The 22,835-nt window shown below is 34.0% G+C and overlaps 1 protein-coding gene across 2 annotated transcripts in view; it reads left to right on the top strand.

Annotated features, from left to right (window-relative positions):
- The window catches only part of LOC113231988 (acetylcholinesterase-like), a 138,275-nt gene extending 120,268 nt beyond the window's left edge, over positions 1-18,007 (top strand). For both annotated transcript variants that reach the window (XM_026466607.1, XM_026466608.1), the window contains exons 5-7: positions 15,646-15,809; positions 16,681-16,838; positions 17,612-18,007. In XM_026466607.1, coding sequence (XP_026322392.1) covers positions 15,646-15,809; positions 16,681-16,838; positions 17,612-17,724 — 435 coding nt within the window. In that variant the 3' untranslated portion in view covers positions 17,725-18,007. The remainder of the gene's footprint in view (positions 1-15,645; positions 15,810-16,680; positions 16,839-17,611) is intronic.
- Positions 18,008-22,835: the final 4,828 nt, after the last annotated feature.

The raw sequence follows: 22,835 nt of genomic DNA, 5'->3' as shown, positions 1-22,835 counted from the left end.
GACATTAAGGTCAATCAATTCAATGAGGAAAATCAATGGCTGGTATGCATAGGTCAATGCTATGACAAAAAGAATTTTTTTTAAGGTGTTTTATCGAGCAAACAATCAAACGATCCATCTGATTGGTAGTGGTTACAACCGCCTATAACATTAATCGTATTTATTATCCTTATTATATACGATTAATGTTTGTATGCCGACTTTCAGATATAAGATTTTAGTTCTTCTGAGCGTGTAATTGTGCTGGCTCTTTGTATCCCGCATTAGTGCGGTCACTACAAATCTTTTTATACTTATTTTATACTGTCTTTTTAGCTCTCGAATTTTAGATTGAAATTCTAAATTTTGATATATTTGTTTCTGGCTTTTTTTTTCTTCATTTTGTCATTGTCTTCTTTGTTTTCGTTCTTACGTTTACTTTGTTTAAGAAATTGTAAGTGCATTTCTTTTGACCTTGATCACTTTCTATAGCACCCGAATCCTGTATGGTACAGTCCGCTACAATGGGATTGTTCACAATTTTTGACTTATACATATTAAATTTTTTTTCGAAAATTTAGATTATTTTAAGACACTAATTTAAATATTTTATTATTTCGTAGCTTATTTGCCTTGTTATGATTTTTCGTAAATTTGACAAATTATTTATTTGGTGACGTCATCAAAGGCTCTAAAAATGTTAACCTTTGCGGCAGGGAATATTTAACAAAATAAATTGACGTCTCTCAGAACGTCAAAAACGAAATTCTAACCTATAGATGTAACAAGTTAAGTTATTTTTGTTCTCCTGTTCTCTGGTATTTCTTTAAAGTATTGGGGTTTTATCGTTCTACTATTTTTGCACGCGTTTTTGTTTCTTGTGTTATTTAGTGCAGTTATATGATCGACGAAATCATGAACTTTATAAAAGCTGAATGTCATAAATTGCCAAAAGTCGAAAATGTAATGATTATGGAATACATTTTATTGAAGTTTTATTGTAGCAGAAATAAGAAGAGTAAAAATTGTTCAAATGTTGAAACATCTATAAACGGAAAGGTCTGGATGAGGCCTATGCCAAGAGCCACGGTGAGTTAAGATATACTTATAATGTAAAAATGTGCTGATATTAGAATTATTATTTATTAAGAATTCAGTCATTTCAGTCACTCTTTAATAAAGAAAAATTGCATGCAAATATGGCACATATTTGTAGTTTAGTGTTGTTTATGCAGTGAAAATTTCAACATCGAAATCATTTCAACATTTGAATAAGTTACTTTAAATACATTTCTTTTGAATGAGAAGTGCAACATTAGATTTTTTTTTCAAATACCTAAATTTTCTATACTGATCAAAATCCTTATTGCAAGTTTAGTCTGAAAATTCAAGTTGATCATTTATCCTGTATACTGAATCAATTAGTTTTGTTTTAAATAAAGTTACAATAAGACATTAATATTGTTTAGACAGTCATAGATACATCTTAGGTTTTCTGAATATCTATATCTATCTAACAATGTTTTCTACTTTTTAACACTTGTTTTGCTTTGTCCATAGTAAAGTTTCAATCTTCCCTTTCGGGTGTAGAGCCAAACAGAGGAGTAGCTATTGAAGAAACTTCTCAAGAAGAAAGTATTTCAGCTGTCGTCCTAGCACTTGTTGTTTCCTTTATTCTATAATTTGTACTCTTGTCAACCATTTTTGCTTCACACTGTTGTGCAGCAAGTATCTAATAAGTGGATTGGATACTTCTTAATGCAACCAACAAGATTTTTGTTATAAGAATGCTTCATAGCACAAGAATAATGATATAACTAAATAAACTTTACAAGTAATGTGCAAATCAGAGACGTATTGGGGACTACACAAACTCTCCATATTTTCTTTTTTTGCTCTTATGCTGGTACTACGTTGCAATAGCAGTTTTTGTAATTCACTGTCTTTTGATTCACTCGTATGTTGAAAACATATTATTATTAGCTTTATATGGTATACAAAAGGTGTATTACAATCATACAAATCCAACTGTTGAATTCATACCCTATTTAATATACTGATATTGCGTATCTTGACTGTGCGTTTGAGTTTTTGCTCATATTTCTTAATTTTCACTTTGAAACAGTTTACCAAATTTCCGGTCGGCTACAAAACTAATAGAATACTATTACCTACTATTTATATATATTATTTATTACTTATAAATTTCACAGTAGTACTAACAGTGAAAAGAAAGACAAAGTGTTGTTTTATACAGGTTTATCAACTTATTTCAAAGTGATCTTCTCAACAATAAATAGTGTAAACTTTGAAGTATCTCACGTTTATTTTACGACACCATTCTCGTAGGTATGAACAAAACAATTTCTGTATTCCAAAGCTGTGTTATATTTTGTTGTATTCCATAGCTGTGTCATATTTGATATTTTGTCGTTTTTGCTTTACATTACGCACGGACAAAACATTATAGAGCCACTGATGACGTCATTGAATGTCAAATAAAGGTCAATACTATTTTTTTTTTAATATAAAGAATCTCAATGTAATATTGACAAATACATAGAAAATATTAATCAGCAACCTTATTTCTCGAAATGGATTTTGAAAAAAATGAACAATGCCCATTCAGAATACTTCATTCTTATGTAATTTATTTGCAACCCATTCGCAAGAACCTATTTGCTTCCTCCTTCCTAATACGTACGGCAGAGGTATGGAATACACTGCCAGCATTTATGTTCCTCAAAAATCAGATTTCGGGCTATTCAAAGCTAGTGTGAATAGGCATTTTTTGAATAAACGCGTACCGTCGTCAGTCACATCACTTAAAAGGTGAGAGTGTCTATCTTACGTTAAAAAACATTCGGGCACACCCCTGCTTTCAGATAGTAAGTAAATAGGTAAAGGTGCCTACAGAATTGCTAATTTTTTGACGACCGGCACGTGAGATCAAGGAAATTGAATAAATATGTAAACAACAGACGATTGACAACGTAAATTTTGTCAGTCGACTCTGTGGAATTTTAGTTATATTATTAATAATTTGGTATTTTTCAATCGCTAGTAGGTGACAGTAACGATTGATAAAATCAAGCAAATCTGTTACCTGAGTTTACCTGACACAATTTATTGATCGTCAAAACACAACATATTAAGCGATGACAACGATCGTCAATAATCGAGCAAATCTATAGGAACCTATTGATCGTCAAAACATACAATATCGAGCGTCAATAACGATCGTCAAAAATCGAGTAAATCTGGCATCTTTGGCGGATAGTTCCTATCCAGGCGGGTTTTGTACAGAAACCCCTACCTTCACATAACATGTATGATGACTCTGTTGTTTATATCCATAGGAGCATAATTTAAAGCATTCATATTGTTTTCTACATAGAGGTAATAAAGCAGACAGGTTTAGTGTTAATAAACATTACTTAGTGGCTAAAGGGGAAAAGGTCACATATTACAAGAATAAGCATAATTTCTTTAGGCACTTAGTTCTCTGTTGTACACCATGTGGACTTTTCGGTACGATAATAAATGAGTTATAATATAACTAGAGCACATTACAAGAACCATGTGTTGGTTGTACCATGGGCTTGGTTGCACTATTGTTATTTCTTTCGATGTGAAAATAATCGCTTTGTGCCAATAAATAAATAAATAAATCAATAAAACATTGCTTAGTGGCTTTCAGAGCAGTCTTTCGTAGTCTTTGTGAAATGATTGCTATAATTAATCAATTAGCTGTAATTTGTAACTGAATAAAAGTGTCTAAAGAAATACTGGTGCACTTATATCGAGAGGCTTACTTATATATCGGTTGTTGCGTCAATGACTCCTGTCTGTGCATAAATCGAGTAGTAATTGATAAGAACCAATTACTACTCGAACCAAGAGGTTAAGATCCCTACCAATACAACCTAAATATGTAAATTTTGGATTTTTTAATTAGAACGTTTGCGTTTTTTGTTATAAGAGTAACAAAACCTCTGTATAATTATTTAGTGTGTAGTATATATATATATATATACTACGCTTGCCGGTATGGTGTAGCAAGCGAACATAGCTTCGGGGATAGTGCCATTACACTTAACTAGCATTTGGTTATGAGTCTCCATTTCGGTAATTTAGTGGCCAAATTAAATTCGCGTAAATCTCGTGGCAACCAAATTAGCGTCATTTACGGGAATCTATTGTTATCAGTCCGTAGACAACAAAAATTAATGCTTACTGTGCAAAATAATAAACAAAGTAATAACGTAAAATCCCTCTCCTGTGAAATTTAGTTTGGTGCAGATACGCGCCTTTTACCAATACTACATACGCGCATTTGCATTATACCTGTTATATTTTTGGTGAAGACTGAAAACCAGCAATGCCGAGCCTTCACACTTGGCTTTTTGTCCACATTACTGTTTTATTGTTTAATGGTTCGCTTATACAAGTATTATGGTTTATGAGTTTTGTGGTTAAAATTAATGTCTTTTTATTAACCGACTTCAAAAAAGGAGGAGGTTCTCAATTCCACTGTATGTTTTTTTGTATGCATGCTACGCGATAACTCTTAACTAATTTGTGAACCGATTTTGAGGATTCTTTTTCTGTTGGAAAGAGGATACCTCAGTAATGATCCCATTTAAATTTGAAGAAAATATTCCATCTCTAAGGGTGTCAAACTAAGGGATGAATCCGGTTTCGCGCACTTTCCGATAACCGATTTCAATAAAACGTGGCAAATAGATGTAATTCCACTAATTTTTGAGGTCGGGTTTTTTAGTACTCGGTACTGAGATAATTATATTATTTATTTAATATTTTCTTCCGAGTTGTTAATTTTGTAGAGGATTACGTAATAACAAACATATTTATTTTCTTCGATAATTATCCGATAATTGACCGATATGTATCCGATAATTATCCATGATGATTCATAGGTTTATCTCTTTGAGATAACGATTTGATTTGTGACTTTTTTGAGATTGCATTTGACAAGTTTGGATACGTCTCTGACACAAGCACTTGGCATAATAGCAATATTGTGCCAAGTGTTTGTATCAGAGACGGAACAACAAAATGCTACCGCTAGCAATAGCGGTAGCATTTTATTGTTTCACCGAATTTTATAAATATCAAAGTTTATTAGCAAAATAATATTCGTAACATTTAACTATAATTATCACCTCGAACCCTGCATAAGACGTATTTATAAAGACTATACATTAGAATATTGTATAGCTCATACATTAAAGATACTCAGGCTTTTAGTTCTATATTCTATTATGATACTTATACGTAATGCGCTTGTATTGTTTCCTTTGGTGTGATAATAAAATGAGTGGGTCCAGTGTTAATAAATTAGGCATGCCTTGTCGATAGCCGACGGGCAAAGGTCATGGATTAACAACTGGCTATTTTGGGTCCTGTCTGTGCTCTTACATGCCGAATCCGTCTCGTATTGCATTTGTGAAGTAACTTTTGAATACAAAAATACTTTATGGGTCACAACACAATTTTGTTGGAGTTATAAGTTATACTTTTAAAAATCTGCTATATTTTATTGGGTTCGCTAAAATATTTGAAATTATGTAGGTTTTTTAAACTCTACACAAATATGAAACTGAAATTTTATAAAATGGTGTTTCTGATATTTCAACGAACTTAGAGAGGGCCAGTAAAATCATAGGCACAGAACAAGTAATGTTTTATACTTAATGACCCATTCTTTTATTGAATATCATGATGTAATCATCGATTTAAAAGCCGAATAACACAAAGAAAAGTTCCTTCGATCTGACTTTTTTATAATATCTAGTGACGGGACGAACAAATCGTACTGTCTATAACAGCTGCAGTGCCGCTTAGAGCTTTAAATCGCAAAGATCTGAGGGGCACTGCCACTGCACTTTCACCCTAAGACTTAGGTTGATAAGTTCCATGTGCCTGTAATTTCTTCAACACCCTTACCTTTCAAAGCCGGAACATAGTAATGCTGACATTACTACTTGGCGACAGAAATAGGTAAAGAACTAACCTGGACGAACTCTTTCACAAGAAGTTCTACTGCTACTAAAACTGGATTCGAACCAGTGTCTGTCGCCGTATCAGGGCGACCGCTCTTTCCAACTGAGCTACAGACCGAGTCAGTTGATAAGAACAGCACTTGCATGGCAATAGACGCTGGTAAGAGTTCAGTCATCTCATTGGAAGAAGTTTTTCTTCGTGCTATTTAGTCTTCGAATGAATTATTCATTATTATCATCATTATTATCATCATATCATCATTCATTATCATTATTCATATCACAATAACTTGTAACAGAGATCAGAAGTAGTAGATAAGAAGTTGTCTGTTTTAATGGAAGAAACGCCAAAGCGTGGTAATGATAATTTACATTATTGCTACCAAGCAAAGAGACATTACTTATATTTGCACAACACAATTAGACAGTAGCAATAGAACAAGTCACAAAGCAGGTAGGTACTTAACTTTAGCTTATGAAAAAGAACCTTGTATACATGGCGATATTTATTCTACTATGTTATTATTGCTATTATATCAATAGATCTATACAATGACGGGTCAAAAGAAAAATATCAAAATCTCCTTGAAGTAGAAGGACAGGTCGTCGGTTGGGATTCTCCCTACGCTACTTATATTCAAAGAGATAGCGTGGGCCGATAAGATTACTCCACGACAACCCCATTTAGAAAGATAGTGTTGCCTATTTTTTATCGATAGAAAAAAAAAATCAAGAAAGGTTATTGAACTCAAACGAGATTTAAAAGCTTAATCTTTCTAAAAATCTAAAACCGTGTACTCACCAGCGAGCTGTAATTGTAACGTACCGAAAATCATAGTCTGCCGCGAACGGTTGTTCGTCTTTTCATGCCTTAGATCAGGAACTTTTCAATTTGGTTCCACCCTCACCGTTCCTCTCACCTCCTTCGGACAACTAGAAGGTCCGGAACACTCCATCCTTACGTCGTAGATATACCACCCATTAGCACTAAGCACTTTGCTTCCTCCTTTTTGATGCGTACAACAAAGGAATGGAATACTCTACATCGGTATCTGTGTTTCAGTACAGTTTGGGGCTGTTCAAGGCTAGAGTGAATAGGCATTTTTTAGGCAAACACGTACTATCGTCGGTTACATCGTCGCTTAACATCAGGTGAGATTGTGGCCAAGCGTGTGTCTGTTATATAAAAAAAAAGATGGCTACAGTAGCCAATCTTATCTGCCTCTGTGGCCGAACGGTTACCATACTGGACTGCCACGTCCTGGGTTCGATTCCCGGGCCGAGAGAAATACGAGTATCTGTACGACCTACATTTATGTCTGTCGTGAGTTGCGATTCAATTTGTGAGAAATTACTTGGTTGTTCCTCAACCAATATGTTCAGAATTGTGAAAAAAGGAAAATAAGAAAAATATTTACGCGTATGTTAGAAACGTCCTATTTGTGTCTACTAATTACTAGATTCTAAGGATGCTAACATTTATGAAATTCAAAAGCATAATTTTAGTAAACCAAATTAATTTCCATTAGAGGGTAGTACAAAACGAGAACTAATTTTAAAAACAAAATGGAAAGCAGTACTTTCAAAATCATGACTCAGTTTTAATTTATAAGGTTGGTACGAACCAATAATGTTTGTAATTTAGTTGTAGCAAAAAATAATATAATAGAATAACAGGTTAAACAAAATATAAGTACTTCTCAAAGGATGGATTAAATGTACTAGTTAATACAAAATTATAGCTGTGCTACTAAAAAGAAATTAATTAAAATGGACAAGTTAAAACAACAAGTACCTATAACGGATTGCAAGACTAATCACACATTTAGGTATATAAACTATGCCAAAGCGTGGTAAAGATAGTTTACATTATTGTTGCCAAGTAAGTAAACTTATATTTGCACAACACAATTAGACAGTAAGAATAGAACAAGTTACAAAGCAGGTAGGTACTTTAGCTGGTTCTCGGTTCGACACTTTATCAACTGCCTCCGTGGCCGCACGGTTACCATGCCGGACTACCACGCAGAGGTCCTGGGTTCGATTCCCAGGCCGGGAGAAGTATGTGTATGGCCTACATTTATTTCTCTCGCAAACTTGGGCGTCATTTGTGGTTGTCTATGTGTGTGTCCATGGTACCCACGACACAGGGTTTTCCTAGTGCGGGGCTATGAGTATGTTGCGTTATTATCTGTCACCTCCAGCTTTACATTCATTTTTATGCACTTCAAAACCTCCTTTGAAATTCGCTCATACATACATACTATTTTGATCAATCACAAAATAATGATCATTTACTTTTGTACAGTGCTGAAGAGAATGAAAGCATTTACCTAACAAGTTGTTGAAACATATTTTAAGAACTATAACAATTATCATAACCTTGTAGTTGTCTTTAATTAAGTAAATATTATCAATTTTATATACCATAATATCATCCAATTACAGAGCAGCATTGTTCAGTTCACTTGGTTGAGCATTTAATAATTATTATACAGTACAAACGTGTAAAGTTTTTAATTAGTGTAGCAATTACATTTTTATTGAATTGATATTCAATTAATTTTATGTGAACTTACTCCACTAGTTTGTTGTAATTATTAATACAAAGATCGAACACTCAAAAAAAAATCCTTCGATCAAAATTCAAAATTCGAACAAAAACATAATTATCAAAATCGGTTCCCGAATCGCTATCGAGTTATCGCGTAACATACATACAAACATAAAATATAGGCGAATGGAGAACCTCCTCCTTTTTTTTGAAGTCGGTTAAAAAATAAAATTCCTGTATGTGCTTCCAGAATGCTTTAAATGAATAAATACTCACGGAGAGTATCGACTTCTTAAGTTTTTACGATTGTTAAAAAAATTTGTTTCATATCCAACATAAGAAGAGGTAGATTTGCAGCATCAAAATCCTTTGAAATACAGAAAAAGAAAGGCTAACACATATGCACAAAAAAGCTCTCAGCCGAAAGGTATATCATCGTTCAGCTTGAGCCCGTTACATAAGACGCTACATTATACGCCTGACCTCTACAGTGGCGTTGGTACCGTGTGTACTATGTTCCTTCATGACAGCGCATAAAGCTTTAACGAAGTACAGTATATATATGGCCCATACAGTACATTTACTTGCTATAACATGAAATTGATAGAGTATCTTTATATATTAGATTTATGTTTTCTGTGTTTCATTATTTTGCCCAAAATCGCTCTGATGTCAACGCGAGCCTGGATTTTAGGAGGCGAGGTGTAGGGGTCGCCTGTCGCGTCCCGCAAACCGCGCGCTGAAAATTAATATGAATAAGGAAATAAAAAATAAAAATAAAAAATAAAAATAAAATAGTACTTAAGGAAAATATTTATATACATATATATAAATATAATATCTAACTTTGTACAGTCAAGAGCACATCAAGCTTGACACTTTGTACTTTGAACCGTTCTTATCGTAAGCGGCATAGAGTTGGATTTAAGTCTTAAGTGTAAAGCTTGACATGCTCTTGACCCTGTACATAGATAATATCTATGTACAAAGTTAAATATTTTATTCTTAAATAATTGGTTTTATACTTTTATTTTAGCCTGTGTTCAGGATTTTTTAATGATACAATACAATATATCCTATCGTGTAACAAATGAACATATTTAGATAATAGATGTATCGTATATTATTTGTTTCTTAATAGTAAATGCCTAAACCATTTTTCTAGTTTTTCCCGCTTCTCGTTGGGTGACTAGCCTTAATCTTTTATATGAGGTGACATGTTAGGACATGTTTTTATTATACGCATTAAAGTAATAAAAGAACTACAAACTAAATAAAAATGACTATAACAAGTACTACGTACAAAGTACGTGACTAGACTTTTGAGCATTAATAAATAACTACTCTTAGGGGAACGTCATCGTGCCTATCAGTGAAATAATGTTGGAGTTTTGGTGTTTTATGTTTCGTATAGTACTCACAAGATCTTATCCAAACAAAAAAACAATATCCTCGTACTTAAAATTGAAGATTTCAGTTTTGTACTTACTTTTGTACTCGTAGGTTCTCAATTCGATTGCTTTTTTTGTATATTACGCGATTACTGCGGTGTTTGTGAACCGATTTTGATGGTATTTTTTTTGTTGGAAAGAGGGTACCTACGTCAGTATTGGTCCCATTTAAATTTGAATAAAATATTCCACCTCCAAGGGTATAAAAACCAGGGGATGAATCAAGTTTCTTGCACTTTCCGGTAACCGATTTCAATAAAACGATGGCAAATATATGTAATTATCGAGTTCTTAGGTTTTCGCGATTGTTACACATAGGAAATGAAACTATTGAAACTGATTGAAAAAAAAAAACAAAGAAAAAACAAATATACGCGATTTAAATCCGGAAAAATAGTTTTCCTATTTCCCAGATGTGCGGGATTCACCTATGACTGGTTTATAAATTAAACAACGATTGTATATACTGTGAAGATCTGGAAGCTGACTTTTGTCTGGTAAGATTGGCTGCTGGATCTTCTTCGGGTTTTTCTATGTATCTCGAGTTTACGCTGTTTTTGGACTGTGTATCTATTGGCGCCAGTGCGCCTTTTAGGGGCGAGCGAGCCTTTCTTTTCCCGCAAAAGTTACCTCACCCCCTTTGTACTATTTATTCATCTTTCACATATTAATCTATTATAAATACTTTTCTATTATACATTTCTTACTGCTAATTTGTATATAACGTCTTAAAAACTATATAAGTGGTACATAACTGCCTTAGTTGTGCGCCCGCAGGCGATTTGTGCCGGGCGTCCTACTTATGCTACCCTGCCCCCCGCTTCAGGTGTATAAGTAGTCGCCCTAGCTGCGTATGCGCTTATCTACGCGAGTCGGATCAAACAGGCATATTCTCTATTTTACTCACTATTTCAACCGAATACCTGTTTGATCCTTATTAGAATAAAACGAGACACATATACAAACTTTATTTCTACCACTTAAGACTATTAGAACAAATTAGCGTACAACAAATAAACCATAAACTATTTACACAAATGTAACGCAATACTTTATACAATGCGCAGACTTAAAACCACTCGTTGAGTGCAGCCGTACCGTACCCTAGATGTAATTAATTCTATTTATTAATTTTATTTATAAAAAGTTATAATTATTATAATACCAAGTGACGGAACGAACAAATGCGCCTGGTGGTGAGCTACACGCCTGTTATATAGTTCCAGTGCAACACAGACCTTTAAATATGAGCGACATTGCCACTGTGCACCTCATCCTGAGACATAAATTGACAAGTCCCATGTGCCTGTAATTTCACCAGCACCCTTACTCTTTCAAATTGGAACGCAGTAATGCTCACATTACTGCTTGGAGCCAGAAATAGGTCAGGCTGTACGTCTCTGAACGAATTCTTTAACAAGGAGCTCTACTGCTACCAAAATCGGTATCTTTCCTACATATTAGCAGGGAACGAAAATAATGCACTTTAGTTCCACAATAAACCACTAAAGTACCTACTAAACAAACGTGCAATTAGATGAGCTTTCAGCTCCACAGAAAGTTTAGTAGCAGTAGAGCTTGTGAAAAGGATTCGTCCGGCGAAGTACTGCCACCTTACCTATTTCTGCTGCCAAGCAGTAATGTCAGTATTACTGTGTTCCGGTCTTGAAGGGTAAAGGTGCTGGTGAAATTACAAGCACATGAGACTTGTCGACTTGCGTCTCAGAGTGACGGGTACAGTGGCAGTGCCCCTCAGATCTTTGCGATTTAAAGCTCTGAGTGGCACTGCAAGTGTTATGAACAGGCGTGTAGCTTACCATCAGGCGCACGACTTGTTCGTCCCGTCACTTGATATGATAAAAAAAAATTTAGATCACGTGTATCTACTGGTGTAGTGCGTCGTCTGAGGAACGTGCACTACCCGTGTATTATTAAATGAAACTCACGTAGTTGGCCGTTTTATACCGGTACAAAAGGTTAGTTACATGTGTAGTTATTACGTACAAAGTTCAATTGCACTGCTTCTGGCTCTTTTATTACCAATGAGAGTAATAGCAAATAAGCTACAAGGTATTTAAAACACCATATTATACTCAACAATTGTTGTGATGTTATATTGTCATTTCAACTCTGCGATAAATCGAATGAGATGATGGATGTTGCACTTTAATATACTGCCTGAAACAAAAGCTATTTCCATAAAGTTCTTATGTAACTTGTAAAGTAAGTTGCAAAAAAATTGAAACATCTCCGTAACATAGGCACCAAAAGATGTAGTTTCCTAGAATAATGGACAATCTAAAAATATGCGTTACGACCTGTTGTTATTGTTTGCTTGAATATTTCTGAAAAAATAAATAGGAAAATATGGGCAATATTAAATTTTAACTTTATAATAATAGCTGTTTACTCATAAAACAGTCTTAATTTAGCTCGTAGAATTATGAACGAGGCTATCAGTTAAGTATGAATATTAATCTCAGTTTGGTACGACTTTATCGAGTAGGCGTTACGGTAAAACGTTATCGGACCGTAATTCACTAAAACTTAGCGGAGAAGCGTTTTTGTAACAATAGTAGGTATTTCTTTATTTTGACAGCTCCACGCCGCGCCGTAGTAGTAAAAGTAACGAATCTCTATTCGTTGATCTCCTTTCCGTTCTTATTTCGTAAATAATAAGCCGATATCGTAATAGGCTGAGTATAATTTACCTAAACATACGACTACATACTCGTAGAGTAGTTCCATAGTAAAAAAAATAGTGCAGTTCTCCCCTCTTCGGCGCGTTAGTGCTTACACTTCGCTCGAAGTTTAGTGTTGTCACATTATTACTTTGTACCCACATGTTGTAAACACAATTGGAAAAAAATTAAGATGTTCACGTATACTAGAGGGTCACGTATCTTTGACATGGACTGTACTCTAGTGCCATACTTAAATAACCTTCGTTGAATGCAGTTTACAGAGTACAACAAGAAACACGTCTACTATTTGATATCAGTTTTAAAACACCGAATGAACGCTTCAATTTTAATGAACAACGCGTGTGACAACCCGCGTTATGCAATGTTAGTGCACCTCGAGATTATGCGAATGTGTGCGCACACGCACAATGCGTGTACACGGCGCCAGACACCCACATACAAGCCGTGCTGCTACGTTTGAATGGAGTTACACTACTTGTCTTTTTATAGTAGTAGTACTCGGAAATACCTAAATAATTAAAATTAAAGGAGTTGCTACAGATTCCAAATGAACGTATTTGATGACTTTACCATCTCAGTCAGCCTAGTCAGTGAGACGTGTAAAGAGTCCGAAAAGTTATTTTGTTTGAAAAAACAAATATGCGCAATTCAGATTAGAAATTTTCAGTTTATTTCCAATAGCATTATTTTTAATGATAATTATAAAATATTTTTTTCTAGATACACTATTGTAGTATAGTAATTACTAGTTTTTCAGCATAAAACAATATACAATACAACTGTATTAAGCGTTTAAAGTACAGGGAAATAAAATCTACATAATCCGATCTCTGCTAACACGCTTTTGACCTGTAGGTGTAGTTCTGCTGTTTTGCCCTTAAAAGAAAAAGCAATATTGTTGACTTTATTTTGTACACTGTTGTTGAAAAGCATGACCTTTTATCTAGTTCTAAAATAATAAAAATTATAAACAATATTTACTTTATTCAAGTAATTTCCATTAAACCAGATAAAGCAGCGAATTTTGTTTAAAAGCTTCAACTACTATGTTGAATATTAGGGAGCTTTCCCATCATGTCGCAACGTTTTATGTTTTCTTTTTTCTCTGATTACTATGTTACGTAGTTTTGTGAACACAGACAAGTTAATTTAGCAACTGATGCGGAATTATTGTACAAAATGCAAGTATCTTTATTTTGTACGCTAATTTTGACTTGCAATCTTTAAATTGATTAAGCATTGCCACTCATTATTAAAGCAGATTCCCTTGAGTAGAATGAGTAAGGTATGCATTTTGTAAGTAAATTGTTCAAATTTATCATTTACAAAATATATATAAAAATGTACGTAGACATGAGACAACCTTAGAGAGCTAAAAGGTCACTACCATTACTAAAAAAAAATAACTGTCGTAGTGGATAAAATAAACCAAGCTATAAAGCGATGTCTACTATTTAATATACTCTGCAGAGTCAGAGAAAGTCTAAGTTAAGAGATTTTACTCTTTCAGGGCACGTTCTCATTATGTCGTAACGTTTGATTTATCGTAGGATGACTGTCGTGTCTAGCCTGTTCCCATATCACGACTATCTGTCGTGACTGTGTCATGGCCGTTTATTTTATCGCTGACCGACTGTCGGGTCTAGCTGTTCCCACTAGATCGAGACGACAATCTATCGGTTCACGGCTGCCGCCTTATCATTTGCACGACACAATCGTTTGAAGCTGCTATTATCTGTCGTCACATTTTTATCATGACGTTTTATTTATCGTCATATGACTGTCGTTCTAGCTGATCTCATTGTCACAACAGTCTGTCGTCGTAACGTGAAAAAGTCGTGAACGACAGCTAATCGTGTTTTACTATATGTGAACAACTTCATTTAAATATACGAGGTACGCCACTTTAAACTGCACGACTATCTGTCGTCATGATATCGCATTCCCATTATATGAAAGGTATTCGTAAGGTTAGCGGAACAAAAATTGTTGTCTAAACCGAAAATTACGGATATAGCTTGTACGTTAGAAGCACATCAAGCGTGACATTATGGCCTTTGGATTCTTTTCATTGTAAGTGGCATACCGAAGAATTTAAATTTCGTATCCTTGGCATAATAAAACCATACATGGATCATCGTTGAGAAACCGATCAGCACGCGGAAACACGAGTTTGGTGTTTGCTGTTTTTGTCGAATAAACAAGGCAAATACTTTGTCACACATACTATCTACACGTGGTGATTGTTTGCAAATATGTCAAATAGGCAATACAAATAACCATGTAAAGTACCACCATCACAATAATATTCAATGTTGACTTGACGACCTTGGTGGCCCAACAGTTTGCACAATAGGCGATAAGTGAGGAGGGAACCTGGAAGGGTTCTACTCCCGGTAGGACCAATTTAGAAAATGATCTTTTCTATTTTTTTTCTGTTTGGGTGTTTGGAGTAGTACCCCGGAGTAAAATTCGTTGTTCTGCCCAAAGTACAGAGAATTGCCAATGTGTGACACCAAGTGACGGGTCGAACAAGTCGTGCGTCTGGTGGAAAGCAACATAACAGTTGCAGTGTCACTCGAGAGCTTTAAATCGCAAACATCTGAAGGGCACTGCGCCCGTCACCCTGATTCATAATTTGACAAGCTCCATGTGCCCGTACTTTCACCAGGACTCTTAACCCTTCAAAACCGGAACGCACTAATGCTCACATTACTGCTTGGCAGAAGAAATAGGTAAGATGGCAGTACAATCCCTGGATGAACTCTTTCACAAGTAGCTCTACTGCTACTAAAGCTACTACCTAGTGTGAGACAAGGATTTGGTGTGGTTGTCTGGCACATAAATGTGTAGTTAGAAGTCAATGGTTAGTTCCTTCATATTGCTATCCCAACGTATTTTGTAATAAAGAAAATTCTATCATGTTTCAGCGTACAAGCACCAGTCTATGGGGAGAGTGGATGGGCGTGATGCATGGTGACGAGATGGAATATGTTTTTGGACACCCTTTGAACATGTCTCTTCAGTATCACACAAGGGAACGGGACCTTGCCGCTCATATTATGCAATCTTTTACCAGATTTGCTCTCACTGGGTAAGTTCTCCATAAGATCTTTTGGGTGACAAATTTCTTCTCCATAGTATTAATTTTACAACATCTATGTTTTAGTTATTGGTAGAAGAATCAGGAAAAACATTCCTCCAAGATTCCAAAATTCTTTAACGAGTCTCTTTTATTTCAACTACAAAAGTGGAAAAAAAACGCAGAAAAGTTGACCTGCCCGCAAAGGGAAATAAAAAATTCGGCCATCAAGCCAAATGAATGCCATTTAGTACTTACTTAAGTAAAAAAAGCCAGTGGAAATCGTTTCATGTGGATGGTTTGCTACTGGTACCTACTGTAATATAGTGGTACTTAACGCAAATTGTTTTTCCATAAGCTGATACACTTTATACTTATTTACTCAGCGTGTATGGAGTAGTAAAAAATGGGTCTAAAGAGAATCAATAACTGAGATATAAATAAAGACGTGACCGGAATTTGGTTCAGTCTAAATTTACCTTTGTTCTCTTTTGCTACTGTTATTATAGCCTCGGTTACTTTTATACCTTTGGTTCATTATTTTATTTCAATCGATTACCTCTAGTTACTTATTTCTACTGTAACAGTTAAATGCTTTTAGCTTTCTTTTGTAGTTTTATAATACCAGACAACGTTCTTATGGTAGGGCTTACAATGACATCTACAATTTTGCATTGAAATGAATATTTAAAGCGACACCTGTTGGCAACCTTGCAGAACTTTGTGCAGATAAGGCATCAACCAACATTTTTCACTCCTGACCTAACAATGCTATTATTGCAACTATTCTCCGTATTAATTAATATTTTTACAGCCTTTTGTAAATGTACTTACTTCAATTTAACGTTTTGTATTAAATACTTTTTAATTTCTGCTATTCCAGAAAACCGAATAAACCAGATGAAAAATGGAGTTTATACTCTCGTTCATCGCCCCATTACTACACTTACACGGCAGACGGCCCCAGCGGTATGGCAGGGCCTCGAGGGCCTAGAGCCTCGGCCTGCGCGTTCTGGAATGACTTCCTGAATAAGCTCAACGGTGTGAAAGGCACATTTCCTTTCTCCTTCCCTTTTCGATGTTTTCTGTTTCCGTTTTCGTATTAACATTCTTTAATCAAGATATCTGCTGCTCGACCTCGTACACGTCAGTAGGAATCCCGTTATTCAACTTTAAACGACTATGATGTAAAAGTCGTTTCAGATAAAAGTATTATATCGATGTGACAAAAGCGCATTTAATAAATTTTTCGATTAAAACATTTGAGCAACAATATCTTGATTTAAGATCTACTCACACCACGTATTACAAACATACCTATTTGTTACCTTTCACATATTCACGATGTTTTATATCCACCAATCATAACGCCTCTTAACTTTATTGTAGTTTGGTTTTTCACATTATTAAATTATTATAACTTTTTATAAAATAAAAACCGACTTCAAAGTTTGCTTATCCGCTTTGGCTGTGTTCGTTACATCTATTTGGCATACTTTTATTGAAGTCTATTAACGGAAAGTGGGTGACATTCACATAAACCGCATTCGTCCCCTAATTTGTCACCCTAAGAAAAAAATTTTCTTCAAATTCGAATGAAAAATAATCGTCGAAATCGGTTCACAAATTTTGGAGTAATCGCGTAAGATACAAATAAAAAAAAACAGTCTAATTGGGAACCTCCTCCTTTTTTGAAGTCGGCTAAAACTTATATCGCAATAAATTTTATCACATAAACACTGAACATATTTATCTTTATTTCGCATATTTTTTATTTGTTTATAAAATAAAGAAATTAGATTCTCGTTTTACAGAAATGGAAAACAAACCATGTGATAGAGCTGTCACCGGACCTTACAGCAGCGTGGCTGGGACAAGTCTACCTATAATTTTGCTTACTGCCCTCGCAACAACCGTTGCACTGTAAATCGTAAATAATGACACTGAAGTGATAAGAACTTACATGTTTTAGATCTCGAAGACCGTAGGTAGATGAATATTTATATACAGCTTTGGTATATTTAGACGACCGTAAATACAGAGCTACTTTTGTATAGGTAATTAACAAAATTTGTGGATTATAATATGAAACACATTTTCGTAAATAAAAATACATTCATAAAAAAAGCGATGTTCTCTACGTTATGGTTCAGTAGATAAACATTTTGCAGATAAAAACAATTCCGAGATGAAACCTATAATAATAGCGTCTAAGAGCGGTTACACACGACTACTTTAAGCAGCGATGCAAACGCGCGATTGCATCGCTACACTTGTGATTTATAAGCCGTTGCATCGATGCACACCTGCGTCTGCATCGATACAATCGCGCGTTTGCATCGATGTAATAGCCTATAAATCGCAAGTGTAGCGATGCAATCGCGCGTTTCACGAACGCGCGCTATGCATAGCTGCTAAAAATCGCCGTGTGTAACCAGTCTAACTCTTCCCATAAATTTTGTTTATATACCTGTAAAAGTAATCTTTTGTAATAAAAATGCTGATATCTGTTCGGCTTGTTTTCAACACCTCAATGGTTAGAAGTTAAAAGTTAACATTAAAAAATAAGTTTAAATAGCGTTTGTAGATGACATTAGGTAACTAGACTCGATGAAATGTTTGGAAAAGTATTTTAATGAGAAGCGATTTAAAGAATTGCTGCGAAATATTTTTGAAATAGAGATGAAAAAACTTGAAAGATTTTAGTCGTCGATTGTTATAAGAAATTTAAGGGAACTGATCGTGTTATTGTAATTAGAAAGATTATTTATACCTATATGTACATAAGAGGCTTACACTTTCGTGGTAAATATACAGAGGTATATAATACTTTATAAATGTAGAAAAAAAATCAAGTCGATTCTAATTAAGTATTATAGTAACTTGAATATTAATTGATTATGTTAGTTATATGTTGGAGGTAATTTAGTTCCACGATGTTCCTGTAAGTCGTAGTTGATTTGTATGTTTGGTGTTCTATTTGTTTAAAGATGTATCTATTTCATGTTTTAGTAATGTAAGTACAAGTATTGGAAGATAATTATAAGTTCATATAATAATTGGTGTGTGTAAAGTAACTAGTACAATGTATTGTCAGCTTTCGTTGAAGCAGCTGTGCTTTCACACACAACAGATGGGTTAGTGTCACTGAACATATCAACGTGTGCCTCTGCTTTAATAGCAAAATGATACATATCTTTATTATAGCAAAATTTTAGAATTTTGTATATCAAAATTAAATATATGTCGAGTGTATACTGAGATGAATTTTCATCTAGATTTACTAAGTACTAATATGTATTTAGAATGCTACTAAATTCGTACCACTTGCGGATCTTATGAATTCCAAATTCTTATGACTTCGAACAGATAATAGTATTTTGTAAATAATCCTTTCTTAAGGTTAGGTCTTATAGACTATTTAAATACTCGTATGAATATGATATAATCAAGAAATGTACCTATTTATTGTCAAAATTACGAGGCGTTTTTTTAAACTTGTCAGGCCTTTTTCTTAGATGACGTAGCAATATATTTTATATTATAATGCTTTTCCGATTTACTGCCATTTGGGACAAACACTGTGACCAAATCGTTTGTAGAGTTAATTTTCTTTAGAAAAATTAAGTCCCTTATGCATTTTGCTGAAAAGACTAATAGACTAATCTGTGTTACTACCCACTAATCGCAATGTTTTTCAAGATAAGTGGTTATTTCCAAATGTATTTAGTTGTAAATTAATTTATACACTATCAACGCCAGAATTCAAATGCCTACACTTCAATAATTAAAATATACCGATCATTTACCTAATGACCGACTCATAATTTCAGAGTGAAATAGCGCCATATTATTTGTTGGTGTTTTACGACTCCATTTCTTTAAAACAAAAAGTATTATTTACGTGTCAAATGAAGAATTTTAAAATGGCTACGTAGTAAATACATAACGATTTTACGCAACACAATATCAGCAAATTAAATGATCGAAGAAAAATTAATAGCGTATTGATATTAATATCATTGTCTAATTAGACGCCTTAGCCTGATCTGAAAGACGAAAAATTGTACCACTATTAAAATTATTACAACTAAATTAAATTAAATACCTGTTATTAAAAAAACGCCTCATCGCGAGAGTTGTATGTATACATTTGTATTATATTTATACTATGTATACTGTATAAACATATATCACACTTATACATAATGCAGATTGCAAAGTGTAGCATTATAATAAATAACAATTTATATAACACTGCAGTTTTATACATTGGATTCGATACTATTACCTGTATAAATAATCAAAATGAAATATTGGAATTAACTATGGCGATTGAACCTACAAATTATTATGCATCCTATTGCGCATTTCAAGTCAAGATTGTTATCGTCGCTAATGAGAGTCCTTGGTATTTAAATCAATAACTAGCTTCTGCTTGTGACGTCATCCGCGTTGAAAATTCACCCAATCTACTATCTCAGGTTATTGACCAAACATAAACCAAATTTTATCTTAGTAACGGACTGTTTCGACGATAATTAGGAACAAACATCCATCCGATCATCCACAAATTCTTATTCATATTAATATTTCTACAATCACTTGAATTTTCTTATTTTCACCACACGCCGTGAATATTTTAAAATAACGAAGCACGATTGTTATTACTATTGATACAAAAACCCAATAAACACAAAGAAAAATTCCTTTGATCTTGCTGAACTCCGAGTCAATGGCTGAGTGAAGAAACTTTCATTTCGTTTTGGTTTTTTGACCTGTTATGATGACAGTTCTCTAAGGTCAAAAAGCCTTTTAGAATCCAATACAAAGAACTGCAACGAGAATATAGCAAAATTCGCAAGATCTACTGCTCGTTCTGTGGCACTGTAGGAAGAACTGGTTCGAGTGTAGTCATGTCATCGAAGGAATTTTTCTTTGTCTTTCTATCAATAATAATAATAATAGTTCTTGGTCTTTGTATCAATAATAATAAATATCAAGGTAATAAAAACATCAAGATATTCATTTACAAATAAATGAAACACTATTGGTTGCTGAGACAGCTCTGCTTCGTTACGTTCTGGTAGATGACATCAACGTCAGACTTGTCTTCAATTAAATCACTTAGATATTTCTAGATCCGGGAATGCAGTTCCATGAAAATACGAATTTTAACAATGTAATGCAATTATTTTTCAACCTGACCTCTATGTAGCTTACCAATGCTTTAAGTGAAAATTGTCTTATGAACTTAGTAAACACTTTAATAAAATATTTATATAACTAGTAAATATTAGTTTTTAACATTTTATACGAAATTGTCAATTACTAACATTGGACGAGCTCAGAAATTGTTTGGGAACAGTGACAAAATATTACAATTTTTTTACAAAACATTTCCAAAAGTAACGAAGTTTGCTTTTGTCATTTGAAATGAGGCAAGTATAAAGGAGCCCTCCAAAAAGTATTCTGAATAGTGTGTTCACTGTGTCCAGTGTGTTGTTCGCTTCCATACCACAAACCACCTACCTATAATCGTCCCTTACAGCAGTAAGGGCGCCTACAAATTAAATGCTTGTAGCAGCACTGCAGTGGCGCAACAGCCACGCGTCTCTTCAGTAATTTTTAGTTCACTAATTGTGACTGCAAAAGTGGAACGCGTGTCACAACTGTGGCGCTGCCAAATATTGTATGAAAATTGATAGCGGCGCGGCTGCCACAAAGGTGCTACTGCAGTGCTTCTATAAGCGTCTATTTTAGAGGCGCACTAATAGATGTAAATTATAAATTTAGACGACTAATTACGTCAAGACACACAACATCAAATTCTGAATTGTACGTATCTGAATTGTAATTTACCTACGTAAACCATGTTCTCCGTCAAAATTATAAGTTGCGTCATTACTTGATAAAGGAATCGTAATATAAGTATGGAAAGTACTCATGTCAGTTAAAACACATAGACTGTTGAAAGGTAAGAGAAGCTAGGCGGCAGTTAGGACGAAAATGAGTTATATGTACCTAAGTTGAAAAGGTGGTAAAATGAGTTATAGGTAAGCTAAGTAACAAAATTTGTGAACAATATAGAAAGTCCACCACAACAAAATTTTCATAATTTATAACAGGCTTCTGATTAATATTAATCGTTTAAATGGTAATCACCGCAAGCTCCATTTAAAGAAAAGGGTAATTGACAATGTTTTGTATAATTTAAATGATGTTTAAAAAGGGACATCAAATAATTGAAAATTGTGTAGTATATTCAATTTTAATTTATAAACTTTTAGTTTGTATTACGTTTTAATTGAATCTTGATAACTGTAGGTAATCTTAAGAGATTGTACGCGCGACTTGGGTAAGAACTGTAAATCAAATCTCATGTGACACCTTTATTTTACCGGTTCATTCAATAAATGTTTCTAATTTGCGAAAAAGATTAACTGTATTTAATAACATGTGATAGATCTTCCAATATTATCCACAAACACTACCTAAGCGTAACTTATTCTTCTTATTAATTATCAACCTAGTCGCTTAGCTTCTACTGACCATCAACTGTCTATATGACACTTTTAATTTCTATCGCAGCGAATCTAGACACTCAAATAATGGAATAAAATATTTCCAATGTAAGTAAGAAAACGCAGCTTTGTTTTTAAGTAGAAGTTCGATGTTCTTCGAGAAATATAAAGAGGATAACTTCTAGAATCCTCGAGAGTTGCACAATTTTCGTTCTATTAATTTCTAAGCACAATTTGACAAGTTGTATGGGATAGCTTTAATTAGTTAAAAATTAAGACGTTAAGTGTTAGTAAACCTAATCAAATGTCATCGTTTTTATTCAACGCATTATATTAGTATTAATAGGGTGTTTGACAAGTACCGAAAAATAAATTTTCATTAACAATGAAAATAAACTAAAATTGATGGTCGTAACGGAAAGCAGAATAGAAATTCAATTAAACATAACATAGTACACTGTAACTGTTCAATAAATCAAGAGTTAGACTTTAATGATAAAAGTCCCTAGTGTTG

The sequence above is a fragment of the Hyposmocoma kahamanoa genome, unplaced genomic scaffold (genome assembly GCF_003589595.1).
Source record: "Hyposmocoma kahamanoa isolate Upper Pololo Valley unplaced genomic scaffold, ASM358959v1 66, whole genome shotgun sequence".
In the NCBI taxonomy this organism is placed as follows: domain Eukaryota; kingdom Metazoa; phylum Arthropoda; class Insecta; order Lepidoptera; family Cosmopterigidae; genus Hyposmocoma; species Hyposmocoma kahamanoa.
Note: the sequence above shows the minus strand (reverse complement) of the source record. Positions and strands in the feature narration are given on the sequence as shown.